The sequence below is a fragment of the Myxocyprinus asiaticus genome, chromosome 2 (assembly GCF_019703515.2).
Source record: "Myxocyprinus asiaticus isolate MX2 ecotype Aquarium Trade chromosome 2, UBuf_Myxa_2, whole genome shotgun sequence".
In the NCBI taxonomy this organism is placed as follows: Eukaryota; Metazoa; Chordata; class Actinopteri; order Cypriniformes; family Catostomidae; genus Myxocyprinus; species Myxocyprinus asiaticus.
The window spans coordinates 46,170,196-46,185,201 of NC_059345.1; the positions used below are offsets into that span (position 1 = coordinate 46,170,196).

At 37.3% G+C, this 15,006-nt stretch overlaps 1 protein-coding gene across 1 annotated transcript; it reads left to right on the forward strand.

Moving 5' to 3' along the window:
• Positions 1-277: 277 nt before the first annotated feature.
• On the forward strand, positions 278-14,770 carry LOC127410010 (carbonic anhydrase 7-like). Its single transcript, XM_051644989.1, has 7 exons — positions 278-406; positions 918-1,115; positions 3,594-3,712; positions 3,993-4,088; positions 4,742-4,804; positions 8,645-8,800; positions 13,917-14,770. The coding sequence occupies exons 1-7, from the start codon at positions 370-372 to the stop codon at positions 14,037-14,039; spliced, it is 792 nt and encodes a 263-aa protein (XP_051500949.1). The 5' UTR covers positions 278-369; the 3' UTR covers positions 14,040-14,770.
• Positions 14,771-15,006: the final 236 nt, after the last annotated feature.

A 15,006-nucleotide genomic window follows, 5' to 3' on the forward strand; every position in this document is an offset into this window, starting at 1 on the left:
AAATCGCTGCTTACTCAAATGAACAGTTGAACTCGGCTCAAGTAATTGACACGGAGTCAAAGTAGAATGTATTAAATACATTCATAAAATACATGTATTAAATTATTCAACATGTCAACACAGAAGTCCTCTCGTAGCCTACATCTCGTGTCCTCTCTGTTGAATGTGTACGGTCAGTTCAATCGGCTTTAGAGGAGGCGTGGAATAAGCGGATTAGCTCCCATGTCAATCAATCACAACGCTATTCATTCACCTGTTACCGCTGCACAAGTGTCCATACACACAAACTGCAACAGCAGACTCAAAGCACTTAACATTCTGCCCTCTTTCCAACATCTTCTTACCACCTGATAAAAGAAAAGGGGAACAATGACCGGGCATCACTGGGGGTATGGGGAGGACGACGGTAAGTTATGGGATCATTGTTGATCAAGACTCTCCTTCCTAGGTGCCTCTTCTGTGTTTTGTGTCCATTCATTCAGCCATTTAATGTCCAGTCATCAGTCGTTAGATTTAATGTCCCACATTTGCCTGCCAAATTAAATGTTAGGATATCTGTTAATGGCATTAATGTGAGATTAGTCCTGTTATCTTTTAAAGGGATTGTTGTTGCTTAAATGTAAGATTGAGAATGTAATGTCAACATTGACATCCTGCTGTTACAGTCAACTGGAAAGAACATGGGAAGACTATTGTTATACCAGCTAGCCTACTTTGTGAGCTCAGTTGTACAAAGAAACCATTTATCCAACAAGAGTCCAGTGTTACAGATCTAAGCCTCATAACTGTTTAATAGGCTTAAACCCAACCAATACAATGAGTGGCATGTCTTCATCCGATTTAAAAAGATAAAATGTTTATTGTTTTCATGTTCATGAATTTCTGTTGTTGGCGGTTGTTAAAATGTGTTCTTCTAGGTCCATCTGCATGGCACAAAGACTATCCCATTGCTGAGGGTAACCGGCAATCGCCCATTGATATAACACCTTCCCAAGCAGTATATGATGCCAGACTGTCTCCTATCTGGCTGTCTTACGATAACTGCACCTCTGTCAGCATATCAAACAATGGCCACTCTGTGGTAGTGGAGTTTGTTGACACAGATGAGAGATCAGGTTGGTAACTTTTTGGCTGATTTTAATACTGTTATTGTGAAGGAATGACAGTAGACCTCATGTTTGCAATAGAAGATTTTGTCAGTCAATTTGAGTAGGCAGCTTTTACTTTTGTTTCTGCAAAAATCCCTGTTATAGTCTTACACACGACTAGTATCTGGTTCCTCTTGCCAGAACTCCCATATTGTGTGTTCTCTGGGGTTTTCACACTTGAAAAAATTACCACTATTGTCAGTGGTAGTGATGAAAATAACTCACAACGTATCTTCAATAATTTAAGTAAGCTATAATTTCTAAAAGTGTTTGATATTTTAAAAGTATGTAATATAAAGTGTTTTTCTACTCTGGTTTCTCTCATATAAACAATCAAAAATCAGTTTATGTCCAATAAGTAAATGCATTTAGTAGAGAACACAATAATTTGCAACTGTGATGTTATTTGCTATTGAAAGATACATTTTCTTCAGACGCTGGTCTTAAGGAACAGTTCACCTAAAAATGACAATGGTCTCATCATTTACTCACCCTCATGCCGTCTAAAACCTGTATGACTTTCTTTCTTCTGCGGAACACAAACAAAGATATTTTATAAACTCTTATATCCCTTAAAATGTTTTCATATGTTGAATCAAAACAAGAATTGCAGACTTGGGACACCGAACAGATATAGTGTTTATTAGAAAAAATGTCTCCTTTTTTTTCACATTTTATGACACCGTAATTTCCGTTCTTATCCCATCTCACCACTTGAGAAGAAAGTGTGCTCTGTACTGTAATTATTGTTATATGAAATGGCACACATGAAACATAGTTATTACTCAGTCAGACTACAGTCAGCAAAAATGAAACTCTTAAATAAATGACTGTTGTCAGCAAGTGTGGTTTCTGAGCTCTTGTTCCCAGCCCTCTGCAAAGCAAACCAATTCTGAAGCTGTCCCCTATTTTGAAATTGTTGAAAGTTTCAAATGTTACGAATTGTCCCTTTCTCTGTGAAAGAAAACTAGGGAATAAGCAAAACAAGGGGAGATAGAGAGTGGGGGAAAAAAGAGAGGGGGAAACAAAGTCTTGGCTCCACTGGTATCAGACAGAATGGCAAGACAGAAAGACTGTTGCACCCTTTCACCAACTGTGCCATCAATAAGATCCTGGTTGTGCAAAATGCCAACCACCTACCATTTCATATACACTGATGAGCCAAAACATTATGACCACCTGCCAAATATGCTGTTGGTCCTCTGCATGCCGCCAAAACAGCGCAGACCCACCGAAGCATGGACTCTACAAGACCCCTGAAGGTGTTTTGTGGCATCTGGCACCAAGACATTAGTAGTAGATCCTTCAAATCCTTTAAGTTGCAAGGTGGAGCTGCCGTGGATCGGACTTGTTGATCCAGCACATCCCATAGATGCTCTTTGGAGGCCAGGGCATCACCTTGAACTCGTCATCATGTTCCTCAATCCATTCCCGAACAATGTGTGCAGTGTGGCAGGGCGCATTATCCTGCTGAAAAAGTCCACTGCCATCAGGGAATACCATTGCCATGAAGGGGTGTACCTGGTCTGCAACAATGTTTAGGTAGGTGTCAGGTGTCAAATTGATGTCCACATGAATGGCTGGACCCAGGGTTTCCCAGCAGAACATTGCCCAGAGCATCACACCGGCTTGTCATCTTCCCACAGTGCATCCTGGTGTCATCACTTCCCCAGGAAAACGGCACACACGAGCACGCTGTCCACGTGATGAAAAAGAAAACGGGACTCATCGGACAAGGCGACCTTCTTCCACTGCTGCAAGGTCCAGTTCCAATGCTCGCGTGCCCATTGTAGTTGCTTTCGCCAGTGGACAGGGGTCAACATGGGCACTCTGACCGGTCTGCGGCTACACCACCCCATACACAGCAGGGTGCGATGCACTGTGCGTTGTGACAAATTCCTCCCGTAACCATCATTAAAATTTTCTGTGACTTGTGCCACAGTAAACCTTCTGCCGGTTTGGACCGGATGGGATAACCTTCTTTGCCCTTGAGCATCGATGAGCCTTGGGTGCCCAACACCCTGTCGCCGGTTTGTGGTTTGTCCCTCCTCAGACCACTGTTGTTAGGTACTCACCACTGCTGACCAGGAGCACCCCACAAGCCTTGCTGTTTCAGAGATGCTCTGACCCAGTCGTCTGGCCATAACAATTTGGCCCTTGTCAGAGTTGCTCAGGTCTTTACTCCTGCCCATTTCTCCTGCATTTAACATGTTGACTACAAGAACTGATTGTTCGCTTACCATCTATTCTACCCAGGCCTTGACATGTGGTCTTGTTAGAGATGATCAACGTTATTTGCTTCACCTGTGAGTGGTCATAATATTTTGGCTCATCAGTGTATGTACATGCAGTATGTGTAAAATTTAAGTTATGCCCATAGTGTCTTTAGACATTCGGGAGCTATTTGAGAACATTAGTGAATAAACCGATCTTTTCTTATGGCAGTGATCCAGGGAGGTCCCCTGGGCAATGTGTACAGACTTAAACAGTTTCACTTCCACTGGGGAGGCAAGGGTTGCAGTGGCTCTGAGCATACAGTTGGTGGGAAGACCTACGCTTCAGAGGTGAGGGTACAGAAAAGGGACAATGACTGATTCTCTCTCTCTCCTCTTGAGTATATAATACAGGTGTATGTGTGCAGGACCATATAGGCAGGAATTTGGGGCCACCTAGGCCCCTTACATAATATTACTGGAAGTGTTGTGGGCCCTTAGAATCATTCCCAACGTTCACCCCAGTTGCTATGGCCCTGTATACATGTACACACAGTTTCTGTCATTCTCTCTACACGTAGTTGTGTTTCATTATGAAAATCTATTGCTGTGAACTCTTGTCTCCCTCCAGCTTCATCTTGTTCATTGGAATGCTGTAAAGTACAAGTCGTTTGCTGAGGCCGCAGAAGCCCCTGACGGCCTGGTTGTCCTTGGCATCTTTCTGGAAGTTTGTGTCTACTTCAATCGCTCCTTTTAAAGCTTTAATGTGCTCAGCCTAAACCAACTCAGTGTGATTCTAAGACAAAGAACTAAGATAATAGTATGACGTTTGACTTTCTTCTGTAGAACACAAAAGGAGATTAATGTTAGGGAGTGACAACCTCAGTAACTCTTTACTTTCATTGTACAGAAAAAAAGATGCAATGAATATGAATAGTCACTGAGGCTAGCATTCTGCCTTACATCTCCTTATGCGTTATACAGAAGACATTTTATTAGTATTAGAAGATTTGTATTTAAGATCTGTATTAGAATCATTTAAAATTATTCAGTTTAGGATGGAAATGTTATAAAATATCAAATGTTCACATAAATAAATAAACATAAATAAACATATCTATAGATGGATTACTTGCTAATTCCTAAGAAAGTCACAAAACTCCAGCAACATCCAAAAGTACACAATGACAATGCAAATAGTGCATCGTGCAAGTCTTTACACAAAGGGCATGCTTACAACTAAAACAAATTATTTAAATACTAAAACAAACTACATGTAATATAACCAACATACTATAACCAACAGTTCTGATATTGATTGTACGCATTATAAGAAAATGTTTTGATTTGTTTGTCTTCCATTTGAAATGTTTTTTTCAGATAGGTGATGAGCACAATGGTCTTCATAAGATAACCGATTCCTTGTATATGGTTAAATTCAAGGTATGTGTATTTATATTGTTAATGTATGAAAACTGGGAAAATATACAAGTTTCTTAAGGATACTTGGGAGGGAAGGTATGAACTATGAATTAAAACGGTAAAGGTTATCAGGTAGTTTGCCAGAAATGGGCAAATGGCGGTGGTCCTTATTTCGCTTTTTGCATCTGATTGAATTTGAAAGCACACAAGTGGTGGCTCTTTGCATGTCATTTTAATAGAAAATATTGTCTTAAAATATGTTAATCAGGTTTGTAGGGATTCAAATTAGCACCTCTCAGAGTACCTGTGGCACCATCAACCCTGGCACAACACAAAAGAATAGTGGTTTTGACCTTGCTTTTCATGTATTTGGTGTGACTTAATCATCTGGTTATTCAATTAGTGTATTAGCTTATGCATTTCTATCTTGGACATGAATGAATCACAAATTCTTACATATTTATTTTCTTTCATTGTTCATATTTAGTTAGATTTAGAATTAATTTAGATTTAATCAATTAAACGCTGATGAATCCAACTATTTTTGATTTGTTTAGTGCAGTCCATCTTATAATCACAGCCTATGTAAAAGGCATGTAAGTGGGAACTTGGGGGTAGGACATTGTATGGTTTAGAGACAAGGTTGTAATAAAATATTCAGTATTGGGGATGACCAAATGTATATTTAGAATCGGCCATTGAAAAACCCATATTCTCTCATGTTCAAATGTCTGTAATAATTACTATAGACCCCCTCAATACTGTGGTTACCATAGCTATTGCTTAATGGACCTTATTCATTAAACATTAAACATGAGCATAAGGAATTTTGTGTACATTTTTTTTAAACACCATTCTTAGGCAAATAGTCCCATTAAACTGTCAATTTACATATAAATGGTTAAGTATAGTTATTTAAAAAAAAAAAACTGAATGAAAAAAGTACTCCACTATGTTACTTTCTAAAACAATTTTTCACTAAAGTTTTTGTTGTTTTTCACTTAACGAATTCAAAGTAATGTCTACATGTCTCCTTGTTCATTTTCACATGCAAGTTATACACTCAAAACAACATACACTCATCAACCCCCCCCCCCCCCCCAAACAATGACCATGTTTACAAGAAAACGGTTTATTCCAGGGTTTTTGCAAAAAGTGACGTTCTGAAACAAGTCATGTAAATGAGAACGCTGATTTTCTTTACGCCGTTTAAGGGATTAAGAGAAAGTAGTTTAACACATTCTGGGTTTCTCCGGGAGAACACGGTTTATGTGGCCATTTAAATGCATTAGCAGCGTTCTTACAGGTTTTTGAGGAGTGGACATGTGCATGAACATGCCAGATAACAAACATCATGGGACTGACCCCAACAACGAGTCAACACAGCATAAAGAATTCAATATTTCTCGGAGTACAGTTGGAAAATCACATACACAATAAATTATACCCATTTATACACACCAATGTAAAATATCGACTCTCATATATGTGCTGGTATTTAGGGGAATCCCAGAGTTTTAAATAAGAGGGAAGCCCCACTATTGCAGCTTGTCAAGGGAACAAACACAGAGCTCTATTTTCGTGAGTGCGCAAAGTGCAGTGTTACGTGCTACGACCGAGTGCAATGTCTTATCCAATTTTCATGCAAGCACAAAGCGCAAATTGAGTGTTTGCGCTAATGTGGGTGTAAGTGCACAAACTGTGTGTGTATTGTATGCAAATTAAGTGGCGCAACTTGCTATTTTTCTAAGAATGTGGTCGTTGGGCTAAGACGTTTCAATACCACGTCTTAACTCAGCGCAAATTCCAAATTCAGTTTCTGCATTTGCAGTTTGGTTATTCCAGATGAAGTCCCTGACAATCACTGTTGTAGCCGTTTTGAGAATAATAATTATGAGATTGTTAAACTATCTAAAGGTAATGGCTTATTTTTCAATTATTATCATTTAATTTATATTATCAATTGTATTTATGATCTAATTTATATTGTTTTTTTTTTTTTGTAATTGATTTTTAAGTCACTGCAAAAAGGTGGAATAAGTTGGAATGAAATGTTTGGATTCGGTCCGATATTTTTTTTTTTTTTGACCACTTCGTTATTTTGATTATGTTTGCATTTCATTTGAAGTATAATTTGAATTTAGAAATATAATTTTTAGAAATTTATTTTTTCAAAATCAATATCGACCAGTAGAAGTGAAGTTCGTTCTGATACAATCACTGTTAATACTAGCCATGATTTGTGTGTCAGTAGATGACAATGATTAATAATACTTACATTCTGTATACTTTAAAGGAGCATTCATTCAAATTCTGACGATAACCACATTTTACAAAGGAAAATGAGCGTTGGTTACTGTCATAGAAATTTTCCTGCCATTCATCAAGGATGCAGTTAATGCACAAAATAACTCATTTCCAATTTTTCTAATTCATTGCATACAGTCCATTTACACTAACAACTTCTTATGCTGGCTTTGTTTATATAATTTGGTGCTTGAGGGAATGGACTATCTAATAGGATGCAGATGCTGGAATAACCGGAGAAGAACCTCAGAATTAAATTGCACTTGGTCCAGCCTTTTGTGCGTTGCGTGCATGATTTTGCCAAACCCACTTGCACCTAGATTTAGCACATGCTTGCACAAAAATACCAAAACTTCATGGCCATGCCCACTGACTTTGCGCATAAGACTTAAGGCATTGCATTGTGCATAACGCTTGCTTTCTTAAAATAGGGCCCGCAGTAACAACTCTACACAAGCTTCGTGGGGAAATTACGTTGCTGTAGAGAAAGATGCTTACTGACCGTGCCGCATGTGCAGTACTGTGCAAAAGTTTTAGGCACTTGTGAAAAATGTTGCATAATGAGGATGTCTTCAAAAATAATGCCATAAATAGTTGTCATTTATCACTTAATGTCATACAAATTCCAGTAAACATAAAAAAGCTAAATCAATATTCGGTGTGACAACCTTTGCCTTTAAAACAGCACCAATTCTCCTAGGTACACCTGGACACAGTTTTTCTTGGTTGTTGGCAGACAGGATGTTCCAAGCTTCTTGGAGAATTCACCACATTTCTTCTATCCATTTAGGCTGTCTCAATTGCTTCTGTCTCTTTATGTAATCTCAGACTGACATGATGTTCAGTGGGAGGGGGGGAGGGGTCTGGTGCAGGGCTCCCTGTTCTTCTATTCTAATCTTTTCTATTTGCAAAAGGAATGTTTGGGAGTCTAACATTTATAGTTCCTATTGATACACAAAAGCTGAAGATATAAATAACCATCTTAAGACAAATGCTTTTGTGAAACACCTTATGTGCCTAGGACTTTTGCACAGTACTGTATATGGTAGTAAAGACTACACATCACTAATACAGTGCATGTAAATGGGAACATCACTTTCTCGCAATTCGCAGATTTATCGCAATAAGCCACTTTTTGATGTTCATGTAAACAATGACTCGTTAGGGGGCATACACCCTTCAGCTGTCACAAAAACACAAACAGACATACATATTAATATAATTCATGTTTTGAATGTATTATGCATAATATCATTTTAGAAATACACGTGACCCAAGTAATTTACTCAATTGAAAGTCGGTAACTGTATTCTGATTACAAGAATTTGTAATCTAATGTGTTACACTACTTTTTGTCTAAAAAAGTTATTTGATTATAGTAACTGATTACTTTGCGATCAAATTACACCCAAAATGGTAATAATGCCTATTATTCATGGTGGTTACAGCCCTGTTCGGAGCATCTTTTTTTCTCCTCCACAGAACTAAAGCTCTGTGGCACCACAAATACAGTGTCAGAAATTGTAATTCTTGTTTGTTTGTTTTACCTTGTAGGGAAGTGTTGCTGATTTTAAGGGCTACAACCCAAAGTGCCTCCTGCCTAGTAGTTTGGACTTCTGGACATACCCAGGCTCTCTCACCACTCCTCCACTAAATGAGAGTGTAACATGGATTGTACTGAAGGAACCTATTTTTGTGTCTGAGAAACAGGTGGGTTGCTTTTGTGACTGATGTTTTCTTTAATTTGGTCATGCAATAAACTTGTAAAAACTATATCAAGATTTATAAAGTCTTACTAGTGTTTCTTATAGCATCAACTGGTCAGTTGATAAATGTCATTTTATGAAAATTAATTGTTGTGGAGAGAGATGGATGTGGGAATCTCTCCAGCTGAATCAAAATCATTGGTAGTGATGTAAATTAGGGACAATCCACAATATTCCAATATGCTGCAGATGTTAGACAATCTGGTCAGAAATGATCTCATCTTTTCTGATGCCTGGGTTGAATTTCACTAATCCCTTAAACAAAGGATATGCAGTTCATGTGTTTGTGCTGTTCATGTGTGGATAAACAGGGGTGTGTCTCAGTGACTAAATAAGGCCAGTGACTCTTTTTGGTATGCTGGTGTCCCCACATCACTTCTTAAATAGCCTGACCAGTGAGACTACCTTGGTCAACCACCTTTATGAGAAAGACCATGCTGGTTGACTAGCATTTCATTGCTGGTGAATCGCATGGCTATGCTGATCCACCAGCTAATCTGTCACCAAACCAGCTTGGACCAGCATGGTTTGTTTTAACTGGTCTTTATCAGGGATGTTTATAATAAGGCCCTACTTTACCAAAACAATATATTAAAATGTTTAACAGCATTAAAGGTTTTTTACAGCTGTGTATTCTGTTATTTGTGGATGTGAATGGTCTAAGCATACTTGTGTATAGTACTGTGAAAAAGTTTTAGGCAGTTGTGAAAAATGTTGTATAGTCAGGATGTTTTCAAAAATTATGCCATTAATAATTTTTATTCATCAATAAACTTCATACAAAGTGCAGTAAACATAAAAAACTAAATCTATATTTGGTGTGACCACCATGTGCCTTTAAAACAGCACCAATTCTCTTAGGTACACTTCTGCACAGTTTTTCCAAAGTTGTTGACAGACAGATTGTTGCAATCATCTTGGAGAACTTGCCAAAGTTCTGTGTATTTTTTTTGTTGTTGTAATTTTGTAATTTATTTTTTCTGTGTCTTAATTGTTTCTGTTTCTTTATGTAATCCTAGACTGACTCAATGTTGAGATCAGGGCTCTGTTGGGGCCACACCATCTGTTGCAGGACTACTTGTTCTACTTTTTTTCTATTTGCAAAAGGAATGTTTGGAAATCTAAAATTGATATTTCCTATTGACACACTAAAGCAGAAGATAAAAAAATAACCATCTTAAGACAAATGCTTTTGTGAAACATTTAATGTGCCTAAGACTTTTGCACAGTACTGTAAATTCCAAAAGAGTCTGAGTAAGTGAGCACAGAAAATGTTTTGTATTACCCTGAAATAATTATTTGTGATTGGAGGGGTTCAGGTCAGAGTTAAATGGTATTGTTCATCAAAAAATTTAAATTCTGTCATATCAAAAACCTCTATTTGTCTTTAAAACACAAAGGGAGATGTTAGGTAGAATGTTAGCCTCAGTCATCATTAACTTTAATTTAGTCTTTTTTCAGTACAATGAAAGTGAATGGTGACTGAGGTTGTCATTCTGCCTAACATCTCTGTTTGTGTTCCATGGAAGAAAGAAACTTGTACAGGTTTGGAAAAACAAGAGGGGAGTAAATCTTGACAGAATTTTTATTTTGGGGTAAACAATGCCTTTCAGCTTCATTCAGAAAGGAAATGCACCTTTTGCCAAAACGTGGCGCAGTTCAAAGCCTACAGCTGATTCAACACATTTGTTACGTTATGTGCAGTTTTATCCCCAGAAATCTCTGTGGTTGACTTGTATGTCCAGCAGTCTGTTTGCTGTGAAGTAACCAACCTGGTCTCATAGAATCATGTTACTATACTTGCAAAATGATTTTTAGGTGGCTCATTGGACATATTGCAGCAGTTTTCTGGTGAAATAAACACTCAAGCTGCTATAACAATAATGACTATTTCACACACATCCTGAGTAAAACTGCAGATTATCAGTTCATAAACACTTTTCGCCCTGTTCCTCACAAAATGTTGTGTCATCTAAACACTTTTACTAGCATATGACTTGTAAGGCGATACATTTTAACATTTGCATTACATAACCAACTACATTTGCAAGCTTGTTCGTGTGAGATCAAATTGCGTGAGGTGACCCTAGTGTAACACTTGTGATGCAATGGACAGGGGTACGAGTCCTGAAAAGTACGCGAGTTGATACACTACGTGAGCTGAAAGTGTAATGGTTGTTTAGAAATGGCATTTTTTCATGTCACACATGCTTTTATGTCAGTTAAATTAGGTCTAAGGTTTAGGGTAAGGAGGTAGGTTTTGTTGATTTATTACTGAATAGAGTATTTCCTTTAAAGGAATATTCAGGGTTCAGTAAAAGTTAAAGGAATAGTTCACCCAAAAATGAAAATTTGCTAATAATTTATTCACCCTCAGGCCATCCAAGATGTATCTGAGTTTCTTTCTTCATCAAAACAGAATTTAAGACTTTTAGGATTTCATTTCAGGCCTCCTCCTCTAAACAATGCAAATAAATGTACCCCATTTTCTGACAGTCCAAAATGCATATTTAGTGTGCATCAAAATAATCCACACGACTCCAGTCGACAAATAAAGTTCTTCTGAACCCAAACAATTGATTATTTTGAGAAACAGTTAGGAAGCGCGTCATTGTTTACATTTTTTTTATTATTATTTGGAAATTATGTTTTTATTTTATATTGTTTTGAAATTGTTTTGGACTGTTTTGGTTTGTGAACAGCGCTTGGTCTGTGCAAGTTTCTCTTGTAAATAATGACGCGCTTCCTGACTCCTCCTCCACGTAACGCGTGATCTTACCAACGAGCTTATGTCACAGAGATGTATGGAAGCGAACATTTGTAGTTAAAAAGTATAAGTATTGTTTTGTTTCTCAAAATAATCAATCGTTTGGGTGCAGAAGAACTTTATTTGTCGGCTGGAGTCGTGTGGATTATTTTGATGCACACTAAATGTGCATTTTGGACCATCAAATAATGGAGGACATTCTCTTGCATTGTTTAGAGGAGGAGGAATGAAATGAAATCCTAAAAATCTTAAATTCTGTTTTGATGAAGAAAGAAACTCTGATACATCTTGGATGGCCTGAGGGTGAGTAAATTATCAGCAAATTTTCATTTTTGGGTGAACTATTCCTTTAAGCTCAATCGATAGATTTGTGGCATAATATTGATTACAACAAAAATTAATTCTGACTTGTCCCTCCTTTTCTTTAAAAAAAAAAAAAAAAAAAAAAAAAAAGCAAATATTTGGGTTAAAGTGAGGCACTTTCAATGTAAGTGAATTGGGCAAATCCATAAACAACAAAATACTCACTATTTCAAAAGTATAGCTACAAGATTTATAAAATATGCATGCTAACATGATTTTAGTTTGATAAAATCACTTGCTAACCTTTTTTTGTGTAAAGTTGTAGCCAGATTTACAACTTTGTTACCATGACAATTTAATGTCAGCATACCCTAAAACTACTGTAAGTAACAATTTTAAAGATCAAATAATACATGAGTTTAAACAGGCGAATTAATTTAAGTGCTTCAATAATTTATAAGCTTCTCATTTCTGCATTTAAATCCTCCAAAACTTGGCCCCATTCACTTCTATTGTAAGTGCCTCACTGTAACCTTGATTTGTTTTTAATTTTTTTTTTTTAAGAGAACGGCCTGATGAGTCTAAATTATTTTTGGTGGTAATCAACATTATGCCACAAATGCTGCCAATCGAGCTTAAGTTGTATTGAACCCGGAATATTCCTTTAAAAATATCATCTGTGTGGAGGAACATCTACTTCTACAGCTTTTAGTGGCACACAGTCAACATTTCCAGCCTGATCTCATGAAGATTACATGACTGTGGCAACATTTTAGAAAAAAAGAAATCACATGCTTAGTTTTTTACGTTTTGCTGTAGTTTCCCAGTGCAATGTCCATCGGGGGGCACCAAAAGCGACTGAAATGGTGTCGTAATCAGACAAGGTTTTAAGGTGAATGTTAGATGGAGCTGTTAATGAGTAAAATATACCTTCCTAACCTAAAACTTAGGAAGAAAGTTTACTAAAGTAGGTGTAAAAAACCACACCTAACCGATTAGTGTCCTAATAGCAAATGAGAGGTAAACAAAACAGACATCCTTACCCTAAACCATCACCTTAACCTAACCGATAGTGTCCTATAAGCAAATGCGTCATGAAAAGCAAATTTTCTGCCACATCATTTTGTGTTGCTTCTATGCCACTTTCGGCTCACATGTCAGCTTAAGTGCTTTAGCTGAGTTCAAAGTCCAACACTCTATCATGTGAGCTACTGTGCAAGCTAATCACATTGGAATAAGTGTGTAAATATAGGTGGGTCTGTCATACAAGTGTTAAAAATCTTTTTTCAAATGATGCATTACAGTAAACGTGTCTTGATATCATAACATGGCAGTGTGTGAGCATTAGAGCAAAAAATTACATCTTTAAAGAAGTTATAATCCGTAGTTGTACTCATTCTTTTAGACAAAAATCACAAAACGCACAGTTGTTGTAGCGCTTCTGTTAATTGCAAAAATGTAATTATAGTAACGTTCATTCTGAGACAGGTTGAACATTTCAGCTTGGAACTACCTTGACACGTGTAAGAACCACATAATACAATTTTGCAAAAATGTCACTAGTCACTTCATTTTCATGAGATCAGGCTGGAAGTTTCATAGATTCATATACTAGACTATTATTTACATTTATTAGTACATAAGTCTTTGTTCATCTGAAAGACTGTGGATTTTATCTCTGGCTCCTGTCTAGTCCCTCAAAATGAGTATTAGGAAATTTCATAAAGCACAAGTAGTTTGGCACATTGACTGCATAGCTGTCGCAGGGGCCTCGTTGCATCTGGCATGAGGCCACAAGACTTTGATCTTGTACAGCTTATTAATAAGATTGATGAGCTTTAAGTGAAAAAAGCTCAGGAGGTTCACAGAATGGAGAAACAACCCTGAAACATAATACATTGTACCAGAGTTGTATTTTTGTTGTTGTTGTTGCAGTGCAGCTTTGCCAAGTTCTGTCTCACACTCTGTTTTTCATGCTATCTGGACTTAGTTGGGAAAATTCCGAACACTGCTTTGTAATGAAGAAGAAGAAGAGGATCGGAAACGCATGGAGAACAATTTTCGACCACCACAACCATTGAAAGGCAGGAAAGTGCGGGCCTCCTTTAAATAGCTTGGTTGCTTATTGGTAACTTGGACCCTTCCAGATCTACAACTCTGATCAAATGTTTTTCCAGAAACTGCTCAAGAATCAGCTCTGACATGACTGATTGTCACACTACAATCTATGACTCCTTGAATGTGCAAAACAAAAATCCTTCTGCATACTTTCAAATTCAGGTACTGTTCATTAACAAAGCTGTAATAAAAATAGAAATACTGGAAATACTGAATTGAATCAAAGTGATTGCATTCATGTGCTTGTTAATTAGAAGAATGTCAGACACAACAGAGAATTGTAAAGATTAGGTGCAAACTCTTGTTAATTTTTTATAGTAGCCTATGTAGAATGAATACTCCTTGTAAATTCAGTTTGGTATGTTTTTGAAGTTCTTTATACTACACAGCTAAGAGATGGGTGATGAGATGACCTCAAACAAAGTGTAGTTTGACTTTGACGCTGAGCTCTTTGAATCCAAGTCTCTTCATGTTTAGATCCCTTCTCATCCACATTGATTAGGCTTCTGAAAACAGATTCTAGTTGCAAGTGTCTCCAACAAAGTCTTTTGTTAACTATATCTGGTGTCCTGTATGCCTCGACCTGACGATAAAAGGATGGCATCCTATTAACACTGAAAATTTAATGAATACACTCGAATGTCTGTCTAATATAGAGAGTTGATATTACTGTTGATCCTAATTTTAGGCTGTATGTTGGTTCAGTTGTTCAGACTCTATGGAGGAACTCATTGTAGGCATTTTTATAAGGACTGCACTGCAGTCACTATAGTGAAATAATATTCCTGTGTGTTTTCTGTGAAGCCTTAACAATGCTTTTACAGTAATGTGGGGGTTATGTAGGAAGGTCAAAATGACTGATGGATTACACTGGTCACACTTCACAGAGAGAAGAAGAACAGAAATAGTTCCTAATATTAATTCCTAGTGGTGTCTCTGGCATTGATGTAGGAGAGTTACTG